This window comes from Sitophilus oryzae, unplaced genomic scaffold, assembly GCF_002938485.1.
Source record: "Sitophilus oryzae breed Bouriz unplaced genomic scaffold, Soryzae_2.0 scaffold_1018_pilon_pilon, whole genome shotgun sequence".
Classification (NCBI taxonomy): Eukaryota; Metazoa; Arthropoda; class Insecta; order Coleoptera; family Curculionidae; genus Sitophilus; species Sitophilus oryzae.
The window spans coordinates 46,424-70,153 of NW_022145636.1; the positions used below are offsets into that span (position 1 = coordinate 46,424).

The following is a 23,730-nucleotide window of genomic DNA, read 5'->3' on the forward strand; positions in this document are numbered from 1 at the left end:
AACACGTCATTTTAAAATTAGACTAGAAACATAGTTTTTGTTATCAATCATAGAGGTACTCCGTTTTCACAAAAAGTTGGGTGTGACTTTTTTTATTCGGTACACCCTGTATAGCTGAGCTATCAAGTTAAAATATGTATAAAATTCCAAAACGGGGTCGTCATATCAAAATCACTCTAGAAACATAGTTTTATATCAATCGTAGATGTGCTTCAAATTTTTCGCGTTTTTTGGTATCTGGGGACCACTGTGCGGCGTGGATAACCCTGTAGACTACTGTAGAGAGTGACAAGACATACTTACATATTTTGTCAATTCCATCGGCGCAGTAATTGCCTTCATTACCCCTTCTCTACCTATATGCGTCCTTTACAGACATATTGCCAGAATTAACACGCTTTACCAATAAATGGAATTTTAAGATAAAGCAACATTGTATTTTTTTATATTTATTAAAATGCTTCTCTTTAAGCGTTTTTTTGAATTGGTACTTGTAATATACTTTGTAACAAATTTATAAGCATGAATATAAAGGTTTCTTATTCAATTATTACATTACATAGTAACTCTTATTTGCATACCGCATATCAACAATCTAATGATACAATATTATCTAGATTTTAAAACTTATATATTCATGTGAATATAAACAGTTTGTTTCATATTTAAATATTATTATAGTGTTCTTTATAAGAATTTTAGTGTCAGTAGTAGTAAAAATAATTCAATTTCCATTTTATTTTTCATATCCTAACTTAATTGAAAAGCTCTAAATTCTAAATATAAAAACGTCCAACAAGAATCCTCAAAAAAATGGATTTGATACTAATTGCCTTAGTGATTGTAGTACTTCTAGTATTAGTACTCCCCCCTTTGTTCAAAATTTACAGGAAAAACAAATTTGTTCATCAATGCATTGATATCTTGCCAGGTGATAAATGGTACCCTCTAGTAGGTACTACTTACAGTATTTTAAGAGCTCCAGCTGAAGGTAGGCAGATTTTTATTATTAATAAACAAAATTGTTATATCTCAAGATGGAAGACAAAACTCTGATTGTATTAAATATAAAAAATACGATGCAGGTGTAAATGTAACAAAATCTGTACTATCAGAGTCGATCCACGACGTCGGCAGTCTTCTGTCTCTGTCTCACTCATCGTACGGTAGCGACCCGACGTAAGTCGGAGTTGTATCGTATTAAGGCGGGGCTTAGGCAAAATCTCCGGTCGCCTTTGCATGAAGTCGTGGAGGCTCGGTAGGCTTAAAAGTTAAGGGGATATTCCGGATATTTCATAATAAGGAGATATATCACATTTCGTTAAGGGGATATTTCATATGATTCATTATACGTAGCATTTAAAACTTTTATATGAAAATTCAAAAAACGTTTAAAGCAAATTGGAAACATTTTTCGGGCTTGTCCGAGATTATTAAAAATGATATAACCGGTTGTATTTCAGAACACGCCAGAGAAATAAAATAATCTGAAATAAAAAAGCGCGTTATTTTATTCGGTGCAAGAAGACGATACAACAGATATATTACCGAAAAGTCTCTGTGCTATTTCAATTCGATATGTTAATAAAAGCGGCTAAGTCAAATACCTTTGCGAATTGTATTTTATGAAATATTAGATAACATTGTTATACATTTAGAAATAAGGTTTGCAGATAGGTACTAGTATGTCTCAATTATTTTTATTTATCTCTTGCGGATCCGAAATTTAAAAGATCCTATAAAAAATTTCCAACGCATTTAACATCTGATTTAACAAACTTGTTATATTGATACATTTCCAACGCATTTAATAGTGATTTAACTTTTTTTAACCAGTTAAATCACTTTAACTGGTTTTGTTTGTTACTACACCATTTACAAGTACGTTTGAAATGCATTAAAATGTATAAAAAAATAAACGTTTATCGCCTCTTGCCTTACTTTCAATCTAAAAAGATCTTTTCACAGCTCTTCAACAATCTGATGATTTTACTGATATAATAATAAATAACTTTTCTTTATTAAGAGACCGACTCATCAATTTAATATATAAAACATAATTATTCTTTCTCTCAATACTACCAATTGTTAAATTTGCGTAAATAAATAAAAATAAAATAAAATTCTATGATGTAATCCATAGTGACTCCATAGTAATAGATAAAAAAATAATAGATAAAATAGATTAATAAAAATTATACTTATACATTATGTCATTACGTTGAATGCTGTTATTTTTACTTTAGCTTTGTCCTTAATATTTATGAGCTATGTTTTTAACCCAGAGATAACATATATTTACAAACTGGGCTAGAATTAAAATTTGATATAAACGTATAATTATGTGACAAAAATTAGCTAGATGAAATCAAAGCTCAAAATACTTCCTTTCCTGTTCACTGCATAAAATGATTCTCTTTTCAAAATATCTTTACATTTTAAAAAGGTACTCCGAAAAGCAACAACTACAATAATTTCTCTCATGTTGTCGACAATAGTTGGTCAAGTTTTGTAAACACTGTCTTTAACATATCCCCATAAAAAAACTCAGACTAGACCAAACCAGGAGCATTTAAGTATTCTATCTGTGATCCTATTAATTACGGAATGCACACTGCATTTACCAACTAATAGAATCATATCAATTGTCTCTGATGTAGGATAAGTTTTCATTTTCCGCAAATTTCTGAGATTATTTTTTGTTTTTACTGACACAAAACGATAACTAGTTAAAGTTGGACTAATTAGACAGCTCTATGTTGAAGTAACGGCAGACATATCACAACCACCTAGATTTTATCAAATAATAAAGATCTACTGGCACTAAATCTTAAAAATCAAAATATCTAGGAAAATCTTTGTTTGGTAGGTAGGCAACCTTAATAGTAATTTAAGGAGACATGAATTCCTTATTGAATATCGAAATAATATACTGGGTGTTCCATGTAAAAGAAATGAGTAACTTACTTTTAAAGATGGCCAATGTTCAATGTTAATTGTCACCCTGTATAACTTTTTGGGCCAAGTTTTAATTTGATTTAATATAGAGTAGTTATTTTGCTACATATTACACTATACCGGATAACTTCCAATTTAGGTAGCTTTTTTCAAATTTAAAAATTGTTCTTTATTTTCAGAAAATCTTAAATATTTCAAAAAACTTACATTTTAGTCATATACTTCTCCAATAAAACTCACCTTTATTTTTCTCCTAGAATCCAAAAATCAATGGGTGTTCCATTACAAAAAACACAACTTTGATAATATGTAACTTTTATAGGGGACACCCTGTAGAATTCTCTATATTTTAAAAAACGCTTTCAATTAACATACGTATGCTCCCAAAATTTCATTTCGTGAAATTTGGGGAGCATATTTTATGCACGGATTTTCATTCTCTGAGATAACCTACATAATATGCTCACAAAATTTAATTTCAATACCAAATACCAAATACCAACTGTCGCCCTCTTTGCAGTCTCCGCGTCGTCTGAGAGGAGCCACCCTGTATTTTCGAAAATATAAAAACTAGAAAATAAATTGATCCAAAAATGTATCACTTTACAAAAAATGTGAAAACGGAAATATATTATTGTTGATACAAATTACCATAAATAAAGACTTTTTATGCTTTCTTTAGATAGGTGGGAAGTTACAAGCAAAAGACATAAAATTTTTGGACCAATTTTCAGATCCTGGTATGGTTCCATACCCACTGTTCATATATTTAAACCAAATCATATCGAGGTATATTTTAAAACTATAAAAAAAACAACCAACAAATAATAAACCTATTTTATTTCAGAAAATTTTGAAAAGTCATATTAACATTAAAAAAGGCAGAATTTACCACGTACTTAAACCTTGGCTTGGACAAGGGCTTCTATCAGCAACTGGTAAGACTTAACGAGAGAATTAAGTATATTTTTCTCAATGTGCCAGCAAAGATTATTTAACTTTTTTTGGTTTAAATAGGTGCTTATTGGAGGAGGCATAGAAAAATTATAAGACCAGCATTTTATGGCGCTATTCTGGATAGATATATGGATGTTTTTAATGAATGTGCTCAAAATTTTGTTGGTATTTTAGAACAACATGTAGAAGAAGAATATACAGATATTTTTTCGTATATAAATCAAATTGGTTTAGATGTTATTGCTGGTATATCATAAAGTAGTTTTTTTGTAATATAATAATTCATTTTTTCGAATTCAGAAACAGCAATGGGTGTAAAAATCGATTTTCTCAAGAATCCTAGATCTGAATATCCTGAGGCTATAGAAAAGTATGTTTTGTATACAGAGTGGTTCGAATTGTATTCCAATTGTTCGAATTGTAATATAAGTAAACTTCGGCAGCATATTCTGCAGATAAAAATATGTAAAAAAGTTTGTATACATGTATGTCCTAAAATACTTAGTTTCGGAGATACAGGGTGTAGAAGTTTCATTTTTATTGCGATTTTTTCGAAATAATTTCTGAAGTAATGTTAATATTTGGATGAAAATTGGTGTCTGAGAGTTTTTTGACATGAGAAATTTGATTTTGATGTCAATATGATTCCTACTTGTAGAGGGCGCCACTTTTTTATTAGTTTGAAGACTAATAACTTTTCGTCCGTACCTGTATAACATTACTGAGTAAAAAAATATACATTTAAAACGTCTTTTACGTAAAAAAGATCTCTTGGTAAAAATTGCTACGAGTAATGGTTCTCGAGATATTCAGAATCGAAGTTATCAATAACTGTCGTCATTGACATAATTTATTAAACATGTTGACTAAATAGTTATTAGACTGATCTAATAAATTGAATTGTTTTTGTGTCATAAGTTCAACAGAAACTGTTTTATTCTCATTTCTTCGCAGAAAAAATTATGATTAATTTAAAAAAATTAAAATTTCCCAAATTTATTATTTCAGTCAAATTATCTACTCAATGTGTTTATTTTTTGTCAATAATGATATGTGTTGACTATTTCCATTCTAAATATCCTCCATTTCGCAACGCTTGCGCGTAGCGATTTTTACCAAGAGACATTTTTTACGTGAAAAGTCACGAAAATTTATATTTTTCTATAAGTACGGACGAAAAGTTATTACTCTTCAAAACAGTTAAAAAACGTGTAGGTGGCGCACCCTACAAATAGGAGTCATATTAATATTAAATTCAAATTTCTTGTGTCAAAACACTCCCAGGCACCAATTTTCATCCAAATATTGACCTTACTTCAGAAATTATTTGAAAAAAATCGAAATAAAATTGAAACTTCTACACCCTGTATTTCCGAAACTAAGCATTTTAGGACATGCATTTTATACGAACTTTTTTACTTATTTTTATCTGCAGAATTTGTTGTCGAAGTTTCCGGAATACAGTTCAGACCACCCTGTATAAGTTGGAGGCAGATACCGAATTCGGCCAATGTCCGAAATAATTAGACATATCGCGATTATAATTAATTATACTGTGATTATACCTACCTATATCCACAAAGTTACGCGGAAGAGTTTTGATTGCATTGGTTTCAACTTCTATGCGAAGGGTGTTAATCTTTTGTTGTTATATTATACCAAAATAAGATTAACCCCCTCCGCAAAGAAGTTATATAAAGACTATTTATAACCACGAAGTTGCACGCAACTGGCAAGTTTAGTATGGACAAATCGCCATATATCTAATTATTTCGGACATAGGCCGAATTCGGCATCTGCCTCCATCATATACACTCAGATGCAAAAAAACGCAACGGAAAAATCTTTCGTGTGTGTTAAATTTTTTTTATTTTTAGCTCTTTTTCCTTAATTTTTTTAGCAAACTGTCTATAAATATATCAATTTTAATTCGTAAACTCTTAGGTTATTATACCCTTTAGTATTTGATTAAGGTTATAATAAGGGTTAATACAGGGTTAATCGAAGAGTTCTTTTTTACGCTATCTTTAAAACACTCTGGTGCAATAATTTCGTTAGCAAATTTTCATAAAACTTTTCGGTCAGAACTATGTCTCCAGGATATTTTGTTTTTTAACCTTGGTTGATTTTTAAGAGCAAAATGAACTTACCACAAACATTATGCAATTTTTTCAATTATCGTTACTTTTTGATGTTATTCTTTATAACGACGAGGTAGCTTTAATGACTACTGTTGTGTACGATTGAATATGGTTCTTAGTGTCGAGGATTGTGCAAAAGGCATTGATCTTGTTAAAGATTGCCTAAATTATGAATATTCGATTGGTTCTTGAAGAAGAATAGGAAAACATAACACAATATACACAAGACCAAAATTATTGCATATATCGTTTAAAAATATACGGAAAGGAATTTAAAGAATCTTTTTTAGCCGACCATACCAATAGGTATGGTAGGCTAGTAGGATCGGCAAAAAAAAAGTTTTTTTAATTTCACTCAAAATGAGTTATTTGGGTCATAAATGACCTAAATACAAAATATTTGCCGACCATACCAATAGGTATGGTAGGCTATTAGGATCGGCAAAAAAAAATGTTTTTTTTTAATTTCACTCAAAATGAGTTATTTGGGTCATAAATGACCTAAATACAAAATATTTTCGTGGTGTCTGTCTGTCTGTCTGCCGGTCTGTCCGTCTGTCTGTCCGTCTGTAACACGATAACTCAAAAACCGCTGAACCGATTTTAACCAAATTTGGCACAAAAATACTGTGGCAACCGAGAATCTGGCTATTAGTTTTTGGTGGTGGTGGGGGGTTGGTAAGGGGGTATAGGAGGGGGTTATAAATTTAAAAAAATCGTAACTCCAAAATTACAGTAGCTCGCGAAACGCGGTTTTCAAATTAAGATTAGGAATAATATTTGCAACAAAATTTGTAATAACATCAAAATCAGTCAAAGTCGCAGTTTTCGAGATATTAACATATTTTAGTATGGGCGGCTATACGTGCCTCCCGGCGCCAATTTTTATACATAGCTTTGATAATAATCTAACATGTAATAAACATTTTTTTGTTAAAATAGATATGGTAAACAATGTTTATCGTTTATCGTTTAGACCCAATATTATTACAAATTCTTGCACATTTCGATTTGTGGTCTCTTGGGTTTCAGAAGAAATTTGACCATTGTTTTGGCCTTAAAATGCCTAGAAACATTATTTCACAGTTTAATAGAGTCAGAATATTAACACTGTCTCAACAGGGCTACCGGCAAGTTGCAATAGCTGAAATTGTAGGAGTTAACCAAAACGATGTTTCGCGAATATTAAAAAAAATCAGGGAGACAAACGAGGTTACAGACCGGCCTGGAAGAGGTAGAAAGAGAGTTACTACTGATGTGCAAGACCGTGAAATATCCCTAATTGCACGACGCAATCCCCTGCTTTCTAGTACTGCTATTAAAAATGAGTTAGCTCGCCTTGAAGGAGTAAATGTTTCAAGAAAGACCTTAGCAAGAAGACTCCATGACAGAGGATTACATCTAAGGGGGCCTTTACGTATTCCCAAGCTTAATTTACAGCACAAAATTACGCGACTACAATGGGCTGAGGAGATGAGAGCAAATGGACCTAATAGGAATTTCGTCATGTTTAGTGATGAAACAAAAATAGGCCTAGTGTCAGACTCGCGACGAACTTTGGTCTGGAGAGCAACTGGAAGACGACCACGCTTGAGTGCAGCACAACCCCGTGTCCCGTTTCAAGGGGGAAGCATTATGGTATGGGCAGTTAAAATGCACGGAGCTCAAACTCCTCTTGTTTTTATTGATGGCACAATGACAGGTGGCTCATATCTTAGAGACGTTTTAGAGCCTATTTATTATGCGTCCATTTCGAGGGGCAGTAGGGGATGAATTTGTTTACATGGACGATAATGGTCCTCCCCATCGCACTTTAGCGGTTCGTGAATTTTGTGAGAAAGAGGGTATAAGAAAACTGTAGTGGCCACCGATGTCACAGCGATGTCAGAATGTGATCGAGCATGCTTGGGATACGCTAAAGTATCTCGCTGTTCCTCGCCGCTTCACTATGTTTCAGCACCTCGAAGCTTGCTCGACGCGGTATCGCGCTGCTTGCTCGCCGCTATCCTCGGCGCTCTACTTTCTTAGGATAGTCGTGTAGTAAGCCAATATCTCCAAAAATATAAAAAGAATCATATTAGGTCCAAAATAAAATAAAAATACCGTTATATGCAATAATTTTGGCCATGTGTGTACTTGCAGCGTCATTGGCAGTATGAACCGACGGCGACGTCTACAGAGTACAGACAGTTACAGCAACAGGAGGAGGCAATACAAAATATTAGAGTATTTTTACAAGTTCCCTTGGTTTAACACCTAAACCAAACCAAAACAAACAAACAAGAAACTTCACACTTTGTTATTACAGTTTGTTATTACACTTAGTTATTACATTATTTTTTTTTAATTAATCTTAGTTCTGTGAATATTACTAATATTTATTAAAACCAAGCTTGTATCGTTACTTTTTAACGTTTTTATAAATTTTAATATAGAGTGCAGTGTCGATATGACATTACGACAATAGTCACCAAAGCTACCTCGTGGTATTAAAAATTAATAATGATAGTTGAAAAAATTGCAAATTATTAGTGGCTTTTCGCTCTCAGGGCCGTTCCTGGCGAGCGTGCAGTGCGTGCACGCACGTAGCCGCAACATTTTGGGGGCGCAAAATCGAAGTGTCAATCAGTACTTTGTAACAAAAAACCGATACGCTTTCTTGTTAATAAACAAATACTTAAACATACATCAGAATAATTGGATTATAGGATAAAGGATATAGGATGAAGATTATATAATATAAAGATTATTGGATAAAGTTTGCTTAGCGTCTTTTTTGCGTTGGCCGCACCGAATAAACAAGTCTATGGCAATCTGTCGGCAACACATTGATCTCATCTATTTATTTTTCATTTTATGGAAAGCACTGTTCATTAAATTGTTGTATCCTATGTTATACATAGACATATACCGCCATTACTCGCTGACGAGTATTTGACTCGCATCAGAAGATGGTCACGCAAGGCGTTTTATTCATGAGCTTTTGTTAGATCCTATGTTATAGGGCTTGTTTCTCTCTACAATTTCCTATCTCACAATATACCGTTTGTGTCGGGGAAGGGATCATAGTTTCATAGTTGTCGATTTTCGACAGAAATCAGTACATGCATATTATTTCGTATATTTTTCATTTTATTGATTTTATGGAAAGCACTGTTCATTAAAATATTGTATCCTATGTTATAGGGCTTGTTTCTCTCTACAATTTACTGGCTCACAATGTACCGTTTGTGTCCGGCAAGGGTTCATAGTTTCATAGTTGTCGATTTTCGAAAGAAATCAGTACATGTATATTACAGTTGAGGGTTGGAACCTTTGGTGTTGTAACGTTTTTAGTTCGTTACATGTTTTTTTTTATATATAATATATGATGTCTGGCCTATCATCACCGGATTCCCTCTCGTTCAGGCCGGATAGATTATTTGACGCGTAATTTTTACGTTCCCTGGTCGCCAACCCTGTGATCGTTCGACACAACCCTGTTACTATTCTGTGAAGGTCTCTTCTGTCAACTCTCCGTGCTTAACCTCACTTTGTTTTGACGCTCTGTTTTATCCCAGCTTTTAGAAATGGTGATTATTTAAATCTTGCTGTATAATCTGAATCAGCTGCTATTTCAAAGCAACAGGTAAAGATGAGATATTATCCTTTTAGATTCGATATTATTATTGAATATTTTTAGGGTAGAGTTACGGATGTCCCAACTTGTATTTGTGTTTTGCTGGCACGTTGGCGTCCCTTTTCTTTTGTCCTCCAGACTGTCACATGGAAGAAAGGACATGTTGTTTATTATTTATTGAGCCCTCGGAAGTATTTCGAGGTAGGTTTATTTTGTTTACTAGACCTTGTTTGGTTTTGAACAAGAGTTTCATATTTTTAGGGTCCAAGGTACGGACTATTTCCAAGGTAACGGACTGTGTCCAAGGTACGGACTGTGTCCAAGGTACGGGTAGTGTCTTATATACGGATGTCCTGTGGACGAGTGTCCCCAGTAAGAATGATTTTTTCTTACATATAAGTGCCACAGCATGGGTGTAGTTTGAGTCCCATGCTGCTTCGTTCCCAGCGGTAAGCTAGTTAGTTACGGCTGTACCAATTTATGGTGTCTCATTCTGGCCCCTTTGGTTGTGTTGGATGGCTGAGTACAGAGAAATGCGAGACCACCTCACGATGTTACTGCTTTAAGCAGGATTGCATAAAGAACAGCTAAGTGTAGATTTAAGTTATAGTTTTGCATTTAACATTTAAAACATTTACAGTCTTAAACAATAATGTACATCTTAAATAATATCGTATAGACTATGTTGAGTGGTTAGATTGTTAAGAACATTCATGTCGATTTAGTAGTTAAAATATAATTTAGATCTTAGGTTTCATTGCATTATGTCTTGTAATAGTATTTCTTTTTTATAGATATTATTATTGCACTCTAACATCATATAAAATATATCAAATTAATTAAAGTAATGCTACATTTCATACATTCTCTTAAACTTTACATTTCTTGTATTTTATCATAGTCGTTTTCATAGATATTTAGTACAACTCTTACCACCACTTTCTGTGACATATAACCACTACATATTCACTAGAACTCTACAATGTCATGTATCAGCAACGAACATCATGAATGAATATAGTCATTAGTTTTAAGTAATATACAACTGTGTTTTCTTTCTCTGTACATGCCTGGCGCCCAATATCTATTTTTTTGTTTATTGTTATTAATTAGTTTTCTTTCCAGTGAAATACCTTATCCACGACTGCTCTCCGATGAAAAGCTGCCGTTCGCAGTGGTGGTTGTTTAAAAAACGCTACACTTAATTTGGCGCCCAACGTGGGGCGCCAAATTATGTGTAGCGTTTTTTAAACAACTACGACTGCTCTCCGATGAAAAGCTGCCGTTCGCAGTGGTAGTTGTTTAAAAAACGCTACAGTGTTACACAGCAAAATAAAAACACTAAATCACCACAATACACCAAAACACTTTTAGTACACCAGTTTAAAAGTAAAAGTGTTTTGGTGCATTGTGGTGATTTAGTGTTTTTATTTTGACATGTATATTATTTCCGATTTTTAGTTTATTGTTTTTATGTATTTCATATAAAATAAGTGAGTTTTTTTCTTTAGGGTACTATTTTTGTTACTAAATATTTTTGTGTTTTTGTTTGTTTTCTGTATTTAATAAATGTTTTTATACTTTAATTAGAATAATTTTTTTACATTTCCAATTACATATTGCTCGTTTGTCGCACAATATAAATTCTTTAAATTTTTGAGATTAAGATTAAAATATATAATTGATTTAAATATAAAAAGGGCGCACCAAAGAATGCTGCACGTAGGCGCCAGATACCCCAGAAACGGGCCTGTTCGCTGTTATATAAATTAATCCAGGCATGTGTTGACATGAATCAAAAAACAAAATGCTCAAGAGACATGGTTCTGATCGAAAAATAATGTTTTAGAAAAAGTTACTTACGAAATTATTGCACAGGGTGTTTTAAAGTTAAAGTAAAATACAACCATTCAATTCACCCTGTCTAATCAGCCAAATACTAAAGTTTATAAAAAAAACTGAGTATATTAATTAAAGTTGATAGATTTATATACAGTTATTGCTAAACAATTCATGAAAATATGGCTGAAAATAAAAAAATATAAAACTTTTAAAACTTGACGAAAAAAAGTTCCGTTGCATTTTTTTTCTTCTGAGTATATAAAAATACTGATTTCTATAGTAAATTTTCTATAAATGTCTCTAGTTATATCATCTTAGCTGTAAAACGGGCCTTTAATCCAATTGGACATATCGATTTCTTATTTGGATTGACCAATGATGCCAAAAGTATGAAAGAAAGTTTAGATATTATCAATAAATTCAACAAAAAGGTATGCACGTTCCTTACTACATAAATCAAGAAAATTTTAGAAATTATGGTTTCAGATAATTGCTGAAAGAAAGGTTCTATACCAACAAAACAAGTGTAATAATGAATCGAATTTGAAAAACCGTAACAAAAATTTGGCTTTTTTGGATTTGCTGCTCTCCTACCAAGAAACTGACAATTTCACAGATGAGGAAATTGAAGAAGAAGTTAATACTTTTATGTTTGGTGTAAGCACGATGTTTTTGTTTATAATTAACTTTTTTGTTTTTTGTGTATAATTATCTATTCTGTTTATAATTATTATAAGCTTTTTAATCTTCTTTTTTTGTTACTAGGGGCAAGATACTACCTCCCTTACTATAACATACACTTTACTAGCCATAGGAAATCATCCTAATGTACAGGTACATTTTTTTTAGTTACCGGATAAATAAAAAATAATTCAAAACTACATCAAAATTTAAAAAATAGGGAAAAATTAATACAGATTTTGTAGAAACGTCTCCAAGAAGAAATTGACAGCATTTACCAAGGCGATGAAAGACCAATAACATCAGAAGATTTGAGTAAAATGGTATATATGGATAGGGTAATCAAGGAAACTCTTAGAGTATACTATTTTGTTCCTTTCATGTCAAGAACGCTTGTTGAAGATATCGAAATAGGTACTTTCTTGATTGATATACAGCGCGTTTCAAAAAACATGTGCCATCTCTCGTGGAGAGATTCTTCACCTAAAAATAGGATTTATTTTTCATATCAACATAGGTCCAATTCTGTTTTCTTTCGTAGTTACAGGGTGTTAAAGTCTTTTTAAAATTTTTTCGATTTATTTTAATTTTCTTCCAAGCACTTTTAGCGTTTCGAATGAAATTTTGAGGGTAAAAGTTACTACAATTGCGACAGATTTTAAAGCTAATAAAGTGTAAAAAAAAGCATGTACGCCACTGACTTTTTTTTCTTTTGTTGGCGAAATAGTGTAAGCAGTTGAATGGCCATTAAAAGTTGTCTCTTGATATTTTGTCGATTTCATCGAATAAAAACGGCGTCACCGATGGCTATGAAGTGACAACCGATGACATTTTTCATATAGATTTACATATAAAATGACAGCGATCTTCATTTCATAGCCATCGCTGAAGCCGTTTTTATTCGATTATACGGTATTAACAAGCGATTTTCGGCAATTCGTCGCCAAATTGTGTAAAATTAGGGGTGAAAGTTTGAATAATCTATGATTTTCGAATTACTACTATTTTACTATTTATTGTATGAAAGTTACTACTGATCTAGAAGTATGAAATTTTGTAAAAATATTTTTTAAATGGCGTAATTGGGCAGTATAAGAAGCAATTTTTGGAAATTCATACCCTCGGATGTGATATTGGGGTGAAATTTTGTATTAGCTTTCTTATATCTTGCCTAGAACTATAAAATTTGGCACAAAATTACGTAATTGAACAAAATGACGTAGTTGAACACTGCGATAAAAGAATTAAGGTACATTTGGTAGGTAATGTGTCGTAAGTTGGAAAAAATTTTGTAGGAAACTTTGTTACAACTCGCTCAATGTTAAATACATTAAAATCTACCTGAATACCGCTACAGACAGCATGCTATCATTTTGGTAGGATTAAGAGGTGGTAAGCGGGAGCGATAGTCAAAAGTGAGTGATAGATATGTACCACCCTGTACAATTCGACGCTTTTAAATGGAAACACCCTTTTCTATAAGAGATAGGTGAAAACTAATATCGGTGTCTGGAACTCATTTTCATGAAAAACATGATGGTGAAAACCGCACATCAAAAGCTGTTACCGTTTCGGAGTTACGGGGTGTTTTTCAAAAATGTGCATTTTTAACAAATCGCTGTAACTTTTTTGCTATGGAAAGTTTTGTATTTCTATGAAAACATTTCCAAAGCACCTTTTTACGTAGAATTTAATGGTTTAAGTATATTTTTTTTTAAATTAATAATTTAAGAGTTATCAACAGAAAAATTGATTTTTTATTTGGGACAACCTCTATATTTTTAATTAACTAAAAAGAATTTAAAATTACCTTTCCAAAAATATAGCACACTTGATATTTTGTTATAATCCCCTTCGAAATACAGAATTTTTAAAAGTTCGCCACTTTTAACTAGTAGGCTTTGGACCCCTTATTGATGATATGCCCTTAATGGAACTCGAAAACATATTTTTCCAGCAAGACGACGCACCGTCTCTGAACGCTGAAGTTATCAGCAAATTTTTGCATCCACTTGCAACAATAATTGAATAGCTAACCAACACTCCAGCCGTTGGCCGTCGAGGCCACCTGACTTAGTGCCCATGGATCTAATCCTATGGATATATTTGCGGAAAAATAAAGGTTCCGTATAGAGGTGTGTAGTTCGTGAACGAACTAGTTCCAATGAACTATTGCGACCCCGGAATGAAAGGAACTAGTTCCTGGTTTCTCAAAGAACTAGTTCCTCGGGACCTATTCCGGGATCGAGACTGTGACCGATATTGAATAATATGCGACGGCGACGGATCGGCTAGCGCGCGTATCCCGATGGTAGGCAGGAGTGGGGCGTGCCAGCCGTACGTTATCAGATCCGGACCTAGAGGAACTAAACTAAATAAAAGACTAGTTTACGTACGAACGGATCGGGCCAGCGCGATCGGAGTGGTGCTAGGCAGGAGTGGGGAATGCCAGCCGTATGCCGTATGTTATCGGATCCGGATCTAAAGGAACTAGAGGAACTAAATAAAAGACTAGTTTACGTATGGATCAGCCATCGTGATTGATGCTAGGTAGGCGTGGGGAGTGCCAGCCGTATGTTATCGGATCCGGATATAGAGGAACTATTAAAAGACTAGTTCACGGGAATCTATTCAGTCGGCAGATCCGAGATATAATACAAGGCGACGACGATGGATTCGGCCTTGTCTATTGCCACAGCCGGCGCGGCGTAATTACCACAGAAAATTGTCGTGGATACTGTTTTTAATTTTGAATTAGTTTTTTAAATATTTTATGGGAATGTTTCACTTTAGGTCTCTAAAATTAAGAAATATCTTATAAAACGAAGTAGATATTCTGAATTTTTAGACAAAAACAAAAAGCTTGAAGTGAGGAAACATGCAATTTTTTGAAAAAATTTTGTAATATTTGCTCCAATTGATTTGTGATATAGTTTTTTAAATTCTGATTTGTTTTTTTTTATTTTTTTATCTGCAATAAAACTTAGCTATATCTTTTTAACATACACAATTACCCGTCTCGTTATATTATCTCCGTATATTATAAAAATTATACAGATCATACTGTGAATAGTTCTGACTGACAACGAAACGCATTAGTAAGCAAGGGGGATGTCAATGTTAGTCGGGAACTATTGTGAACTAAAGACCTAGTTTAAGGAACTATTCCTTTGGAGGAACTAGAACTAAGGAACTACAATTCCCACCTCTAGTTCCGTCTAATCTAGACAAGAATTAGAAATACTTAGCAGTTATGAGAGGGTATCTTTCACCCCACTGAGTTAATTGAATTCCGCGAGAAATGTTCAAAAACTTTGTGTTTCTGATTCAGTTTGGGATGACTCTTATTCAGTTTCAATTTTAAAAATGTGTTAATAAACGGTTTTACGATTTTTATGTATCTATTTTTTTTATGATTATATCGTTATTTTTATTATACCACTACACCAATATATTCAGAATCGAATATCGATATTTAATAAGATCGATCTTTTGTTACCGATTTTTTTCTGGATCGATCTTGTTATGTCCGATCTTGAATCGATTCAAAATATCGATTTTTTTTATTTTTGGGACATCCCTACCGTAAACGCGAATGAAATCGAGAGCCAAAGATTGTTATTAATATTATCATACATAGGTAGTTGGGAAATTGAAGGTCAGCACCCCCCCCCCCCCCCAATACAAGTGCCCTCGCTACGCCTCTGAGTAACATGAGTAAGAATAACATAACGTTGCAGTCAGCAGGATCACTGACCGTTATCATGTGTAAACTGATAACGTTTTACACTTGATAACGGTCAGTGATCCTTTTGACTGAAACGTTATGTTAATCAAAATAAGTAAAGACAATAACAGTAAGAATTAGAGGTGAGCAACAAATCGGAAACTGCGATTCAATCGCAGCGATTTTAAAATCGCAATTGCAATGCGTGCGATTTGCGATTGGCTTTCATAGGAAACTGCGACTGCGATTTCTATTTGCGAGTTTCAATTTAGGCAACCAATTACTATAGTTGCGATTTTGATGCGATTGTGATTTTATAAACTAGGACCATGATAACATTCTATCTTAGAGTTTGAATTTTTAGGAGTTGCGATTTCCAATTTTGTTGCGAATGTAATTTTGTGGTCCATTGAAGCATTTTATACTCAACTGCGATTGATTTTTTTCTCTGATTTTGTTTATTTATAGAGAAGAAATTATTTTCTAGGGTCAAGATCATAATCTACCGGGTATTTCTTAAGAGTGGTTCGCTCCTGTAACTTTTTTATTTTTTCTGATAAAAAAAAACGAGATTTGGTATGTTAGCATATGACATAAATTAGGATTGATTGACGTATTCAATTAATTTCGATCACTCCCTGTTTCACCTAAAATGACTACAACTTTTGATTTTTAAATGGCACCCTCGGTATTTTTTTACTTTATTCGATAGAAAATAACACTCTCAATAGAATGGCATATTATATGTCAACTTTTGACATTATCGCTTTAAAAAAATCGTATTTTAAATTTCAATTTAGAGTGCCTTAGTTGTGTCAGTAACACTAATTTTCAATCAAGGAGCCTTGGAAAAATAGATTTGATCGTCTATTGTTTTTCGTGTGCTGTCCTGGCCGATTAAAAGATGCCCAAATCGTATTTTTAATCATATCTCAAAAATGTTTGCAAATGGAACGAGGGTGGCTAATTAGCATATTTCGAAAAAACATTTTTTAGGAATAATTTGGTACGATTTCTAGTCCAATTGTTATGAACCGCATGTTTTTCCACAATTTCCAGTTAAACTACATACAAAAATGTTAAAACTTGATATATGATATGTCAGTCTATTCCAAGTGTCATTTTCTATCGAATAAAGTAATAAAAATACCGAGGGTGTTATTAAAAAATCAAAAGTTGTAGTTATTTACGGTGAAACAGGATTGAATACAAATCAATTGAATACGTTCATCAATCCTGATTTATGTCATATACTAACATATCTACTAAATCTCGTTTATTTATCTGAAAAAAAAGAAATAAAAAAGTTATAGCGGTGAGCCATCTTAAAAAAGTAGATAACTGAGAACCGTAGAAAGACTAGGTATGTGTAGTTGTAGTTGTTGTTGCAGATATTGTGTTGCAGATATTAAAAAAAATTAAAAAACTAAAGAACTGATTTAAACATTGTGCAACGGCCTAGCTACGTTAAAACACCGGTTCCCATTAGTACACCGAAGTTAAGCGACGTAAGGCGATACTGGTGGATGGACGGGTGACCGGTTCGAAACTCTGTGTGTATCGTGCTGTTGTTCAAGGGAAAAGTGTAAAATCTATTGATACACACTGCTCATTCACGCCGGTTCGAGGCCGGATGAGATCGGATATCTCGTGAGTAAGAGTTGATTTAGACACTTCCTAAGTTGGTAGGCCATTGACCATGATATGGCCGAGGACCGCGGTTCGGATTCCGCGTAAACAAATTAGGCCCCGTCCAGATTAGCCCTGGCAGCAAAAAAGAGACGTTAACCGAAATCTTTACTTTACTTTGATTTAAACATTAACTTTTTTAACTGTTAAGCTATACAAAATACACAGACGATTATATACCCAGTACAATATTTAAATATTAAAATCGCAATCGCAGGTTACAGTCGCAGCGATTTTAAAATAGGAATCACAGTTACAATTGCGATTGGAGAATCGCAGTTTTGCTCATCTCTAGTAAGAATAGCTAAGCTAAGCTCTTCACAATTATACTTACCACATTTACATTATTTTTAATGTTATGGTTTTCTTTGAAATAAAGACGTTTTTATTATTAGTATTAGCAGTAGTACAATATAATTTTTTTTATGTTATTAAAACAATTTCCAATGTGTTTTAGATGGATTTTTAATTCCGAAAGATGTGACAGTTATCATATCCATGCACGATCTACACCACGATCCAGAAATATATCCAGAACCCGAGAAGTTTGATCCTGATAGATTTTTACCAGAAGTAACAGCTAAAAGGCATCCCTATGCTTATATCCCGTTCAGTGCTGGCCCTAGAAGTTGTATTGGTAAATTAACAAATTATTTACACACCTATATTATTCTTTATAAATATAGACAAAATAAATCCAAGAAAATCTGAAACAAAGATAAAACTCAGCACATACAGGGTCCGGCAATAGTGTGTTGGGTTGGGCATCTGTAGCTCCTGAATAAAAGACTTGGGAATTTTGTTTAAGTGCAAAGTGCAAACGTAAAGTATACAGGGTGTCCCAGGCTGAGCGTGCATTAGAAGTTTCTAGAGAACCACAATATCTAGATCGGAGATTTTTTGCACATCATTGTTTTACAATGAGATCTATCGATTAAAAATATTTTCAATATGGTGCTCTTCCGGAAATACCGGAAGTTGACAGCAACTTTCTTATTTTAAATGGATGCCCCCATTTTTTATTACATACTTAAATTCTCTGTAAAATTCTATGAATACTGATGTTAAACACTTTATATACCTACCATTAACCGTTTTTGAGAAAACAAATATTTAAAATCTTTGGATGAAAAAAATTACCTGTTAAAAAAAATGGTATAGCCTAAAAGTCAAACTTAGTGATTGCCACAGCCACTACGACATAAAGAGAAGACATGTGGCTATCTATTTCAAAAATTAAATTGTTCAAATGTCATGTAATAATGGCGGTAGCTGCCATGGAATTGAGCCATTAAAAAATTATCATAAATCATTTTTTTCAAATGGAAACCCACTTTTTTTATTTCACTAATGAAAAGGTTTTTCAATTCATTACTTTCTAACTATACATGTTCCTATACCTAAAATAAATCGTTTTTATGTTTTTTAAGATTTAATTTGAAAAGGTATATTTTTTTTTATTTTATCTAGCTTCCTTTGACATTTAGTGTCAAACGGTCAGAAAGTTTATTTCCATCTGTCAGAAAACGAATTATTTGAATTTCCTATATTATAAATACTGCCTGCCCCCCCTTAACTGTTTAAAAAGTGTATTTATAAAAATATATCTCGTATTTTCGCTCTTTAGCTTTGTCTTTGGTGATATCTAATAGTTGATATATTATTAATAATATTCCGTATGATCGAAAAAAAACAGCGCTAAGTTGACTCGGAAATGATGCTGCTTTTTGAACAAAGCGTCACAATATGAAATGGCCAGGATCTATTGTTTTACATCACTTAATAATAATAATAATAATAATAAATGGCTTTATTAAAGGAAAAATAACAAAATACATCATACTCCTTCTTCAGGCAAACTCTAGCCTATGGCTACTCTACTTAACCTGTTCAAAGAAAAAAAAAATAAATATACAATTATAGTTAGTAATATTTGTACTATAACAATTAGTGAATTAGATATAACTAGAAAAAAAAAAGAAATATTTATAAAAAAATAAAATAAATTAACAAAAAAAAATCATATATTATGACAATAAAAAAACAAAACTCATAAAAAAAGTGATCTGGATCAGGGAGACGTCAAATCTGTTGGCTCATGTAAACCTCTTTAAGCTTTTTCCGAAAAGTGCTTAGAGACATTTTCTTAACATTATTTTCGATATTATTAAACAATAAAAGCCCACTTATTAAACAATTAAACCCACTTGACGTTTAAAGTCATAGGCTACTGGTTAAAATCAAGGAAAATATACGCTTTAAAACTAAATCTTAAATAACTTATAAACGTTTTATTTTAGGTATAGGAACATGTATGTTCAAAAAGTAACGAATTGAAAAGCCTTTTCACTAGTGAAATAAAAAAGTGGGTTTCCATCTGAAAAAAATGACTTATGATAATTTTTAAATCGCTCAAATCTATGACAGCTGCGGCCATTATTATATGACATTCGAACAATTTAATTTTTGAAATAGATAGCCACATGTTTTCTCTTTATGGCACAGTGGCTGTGGTAATCACTAAATTTGACGTTTAGGCTATACACATATTTTTTACAGGCAGCTTTTTTCGTTCAAAAATTTTAAATATTTTTTTTTCTCAAAAACGGTCAATGTTAAATATAGAGTGTTTAATATCAAAATTCATAAAATTTTACAGATAATTTAAGTACGCAATAAAAAATGGGGGCACCCGTTTAAAATAAGAAAGTTGCTATCAACTTCCGGTATTTCCGGAAGTGCCGCCATATTGAAAATATTTTTAATCGATAGATCCCGTTATGAAATTATGATATGCAAAAAATCTCCGAGCTAGATGTTGTAGTTCTCTAGAAACTTCTAATGCACGCTCAGCCTGGGACACCCTGTATACTAGGATGTATTTCAGGGAAATATTTTAAATTCTATAGGGTGGCTCAAAAAAGTGTATCCACTCACAATTTTTCCACAAAAAAGGGCGAAAAATATATATTTCTTATTTATTTCTTAATATCCCTGAAACTATCGAAATATATTTACTGATATCTTACGATTATGTACAGTGATCTGAAAGGAAGCCAAAAATGTAATAACGTACAGGGTGTTTCATTAAAAAAAAGCATCCCGATAGAAGATAAAATATTTTCCTGAAATACATACTAGTACTCGTACATACTTACTTTAAGTTTGCACTTAAACAAAATTATCAGGTTTTTATTCTAGGAGCTACAGATGCCCGATGCACTATTGCCGGACCCTATATGAGGTTTATTTCGTAATTTTTAGGTCAAAATTTTGGTTTGAAAAACACCAAAACTATACTTGCCTATATACTGAGAAAGTTCAACATTACATGTTTAGAAAAACCAGAAGACATTAAAAAAGCATATGAAATTGTACTTAAACCTCTGAGTGGCTTAAAAGTAAAATTAGAAAAGAGACATGCATAGAAAATAAAAGACATAGAGCCTCAAAATGTATTTAAATAGTTTTCTGTATATTTTTATTGTTCTTTTATTTATTATACTTAATTATATTGACTGATTAGTTACAGATATTGATTAGTTTTAATCTGTTTTATTCTATTTAATATACAGGGTGGTCCGAACTGTATTGTCTGTACAGGGTATCCGAACTGTATAAAAAAGTTCGTATAAATGTATGTCCTAAAATACTTAGTTTCGGAGATACAGGGTGTAGAAGTTTCATTTTTATTACAAATTTTTTCAAATAGTTTATGAACTAACGTCAATATTTGGATGAAAATTGGTGTCTGGGAGTTTTTTGTATATGAGAAATTTGATTTTGATGTCAATATGACTCCTACCTGTAGAGGGCGCCACCTACATATTTTTTAACGGGTTTGAAGAGCAATATCTTTTTGTCCGTACCTGTATAAAACTACTGAGTACAAAAATATACATTACCGACGTTTTTTTACGTAAAAAAGGTCTCTTGGTAAAAGTCGCTACGAGGAATGGTTCTCGAGATATTTGGAATCAAATTTGTCAGTACGTGTCATCACTGACATAAATTAAACATGTTGACTAAATAGTTATTAGACTGAAATCATAAATTTGAAATGTTTTTGTGCCAAAACTTCAACAGAAACGTTTTATCATCGTTTTTTCGCAGAAAAATGTATGATTAATTTGAAAAAATAAAAATTTACCAAATTTATTATTGCAGTCAAATAACTATATCTATTTTTTGTCAATAATGACTTATATTGACTATTTCCATTTTAAATATTTTGAGAACGGTTTGCTCGTAGTGATTTTTACTAAGAGACATTTTTTACGTAAAAAGTCACGAAAATTTATATTTTTTCACTCAGTAATTTTATACAGGTACGGACAAAAAGTTATTACTCTTCAACACAGTTAAAACACATGTAGCTGGCGCCTCCTACAAATAGGTGTCATAGTCACATGAAAATCAAATTTCTCATGTCAAAAAACTCCTAGACACCAATTTTCATCAAAATATTGACGTTACATCAGAAATTATCCTATTATTATATTGGAAAAAATCGAAATAAATATGAAACTTCAACACCCTGTATCTCCGAAACTAGGTATTTTAGGACATACATTTATACGAACTTTCTTACTTATTTTTATCTGAAGAATGCGCTGCCGAAGTTTTCGGAATACAGTTCGGACCATCCTGTATACAGGGTAACAATTTGAAAACGAACAGTATTTAATATTGCCTCTACCGATGATAGTATGAAAATTTGGCGAAACAAGTCAATTTACATATCAAGGGGGACAATTTTTGAGGCATTTGTTGTCGTGTTACTTTCAACCCCTTGACTACCCCTAAAATTCTAAATAGCAACCCCTATTTCTTTTCCATTTTTTTTACATAAACTGCATTATTTTTTTGAGAATTTTATAAGGAACACAAAAATGGTAAAAGAAATCGGGGTTGCCATTTAAAATTTTAGGGGTAGGTGCCCTGGGGGTCAAAGGGTTGAAAGTAACACGACAACAAATGCCTCAAAAATTGTCCCTCTTGATATGAAAATTGACGTATTTCGCCAAATTTTCATACTATCATCGGTAGAGGTAATATTAAATACTGTTCGTTTTCAAATTGTCACTCTGTATATGTAAAATTAATTATATTAAATTTATAATAATATATGTGTTAAATAAACGAATAACTACATGAAACTAAATTCGTATTTTATTCTTGTGCAAACTATTTAAAAAAATCGTCCTAAAAAATTAATTATGCTGTACTACGTATCTATCCAATTATGTAATTAATAGAATTCACATAATTATAGGTTAAAATAACATGCTTTCCGTAAATACATTACACGCACACGAGCATTGTGACGTTGGGATTACCTTTTAATGAAGTATTTAATACCTTTTTTTAAAGTGAAATGAAAATTAAAATAAATTATCAGTCTTGGCTAATATTTTTCACGTTTTTAGGGCTCACGTTTTCAATACAATATAAGGTTTGGTGCATTCTCCGCCGGTGCTGCCACCATCGGAGAATATCGTAAACAATCGGTATATACAAATACACAGGTTTAAATGGCGAGTATACGAAAAAAAATTATATAATTATTCTAAAAGTATTAGGAAAAATAAAAATAAAATAAAAAAGTAAATATTTTGATATCTTCAGAAGGTCTAACTTGTATTATTATTTATTATTGAAGCTAATAAAACTTTTCAGATTAGAGTTATTAGAATTCAACTACGGTAGCATACTAAGAGCATAGTTACTACGAGCATAGTTTTACGCACCGGTTTTGCTAGTGGGGACATAACTTGGCCTATTTCGGCTATAACTAAATTTTTGAAGGTACATAATTATAATTTTAGAAGATTAAAAAATTAAGCACTAGTTGGTTAAAAAAAGAATATACCATTAATATTATTATATTTTATCCTCTCATAGTATACCTATGTCCATTTAATTTTTTGATTTATTTTTTACTCATTTGTTTCGTCGAACTGCTTGAATCCATTTTTGCTTTTGATCAAATCGGTGTGAGAAGCTTTAAAATGTTCATTCGGGAGAGTTGAATATCTGGGAAAGTTGAGTTATTGAATGCCATTGCACCCAACAACCACGTAATTACGCCCTCCTTTAAGCATTAACATTTTTTC

The 23,730-nt window shown here is 32.3% G+C and overlaps 2 protein-coding genes across 2 annotated transcripts; both read left to right on the top strand.

Annotated features, from left to right (window-relative positions):
• The first annotated feature begins 691 nt into the window (after positions 1–691).
• LOC115874359 (cytochrome P450 4C1-like) lies at positions 692–4,172 on the top strand. Its single transcript, XM_030889493.1, has 4 exons — positions 692–991; positions 3,641–3,747; positions 3,806–3,896; positions 3,976–4,172. Exons 1-4 carry the CDS (start codon positions 814–816, stop codon positions 4,170–4,172), a joined length of 573 nt encoding a protein of 190 aa, XP_030745353.1. The 5' UTR covers positions 692–813.
• LOC115874320 (cytochrome P450 4C1-like) lies at positions 4,128–21,179 on the top strand. Its single transcript, XM_030889431.1, has 7 exons — positions 4,128–4,285; positions 11,822–11,948; positions 12,004–12,174; positions 12,283–12,351; positions 12,444–12,612; positions 18,072–18,251; positions 20,879–21,179. The coding sequence occupies exons 1-7, from the start codon at positions 4,224–4,226 to the stop codon at positions 21,040–21,042; spliced, it is 942 nt and encodes a 313-aa protein (XP_030745291.1). The 5' UTR covers positions 4,128–4,223; the 3' UTR covers positions 21,043–21,179.
• The last annotated feature ends 2,551 nt before the right edge of the window (positions 21,180–23,730 follow it).

Coding starts and splice junctions, on each gene's coding strand:
- LOC115874359 (XM_030889493.1), top strand. CDS start 814: ATGGATTTGATACTAATTGCCTTAGTGATTGTAGTACTTCTAGTATTA. Junction 992..3,640: donor TTTAAGAGCTCCAGCTGAAG/GTAGGCAGATTT, acceptor TGCTTTCTTTAG/ATAGGTGGGAAGTTACAAGC. Junction 3,897..3,975: donor AGGGCTTCTATCAGCAACTG/GTAAGACTTAAC, acceptor TGGTTTAAATAG/GTGCTTATTGGAGGAGGCAT.
- LOC115874320 (XM_030889431.1), top strand. CDS start 4,224: ATGGGTGTAAAAATCGATTTTCTCAAGAATCCTAGATCTGAATATCCT. Junction 12,175..12,282: donor TTAATACTTTTATGTTTGGT/GTAAGCACGATG, acceptor TTTTGTTACTAG/GGGCAAGATACTACCTCCCT. Junction 18,252..20,878: donor TGGCCCTAGAAGTTGTATTG/GTAAATTAACAA, acceptor CGTAATTTTTAG/GTCAAAATTTTGGTTTGAAA.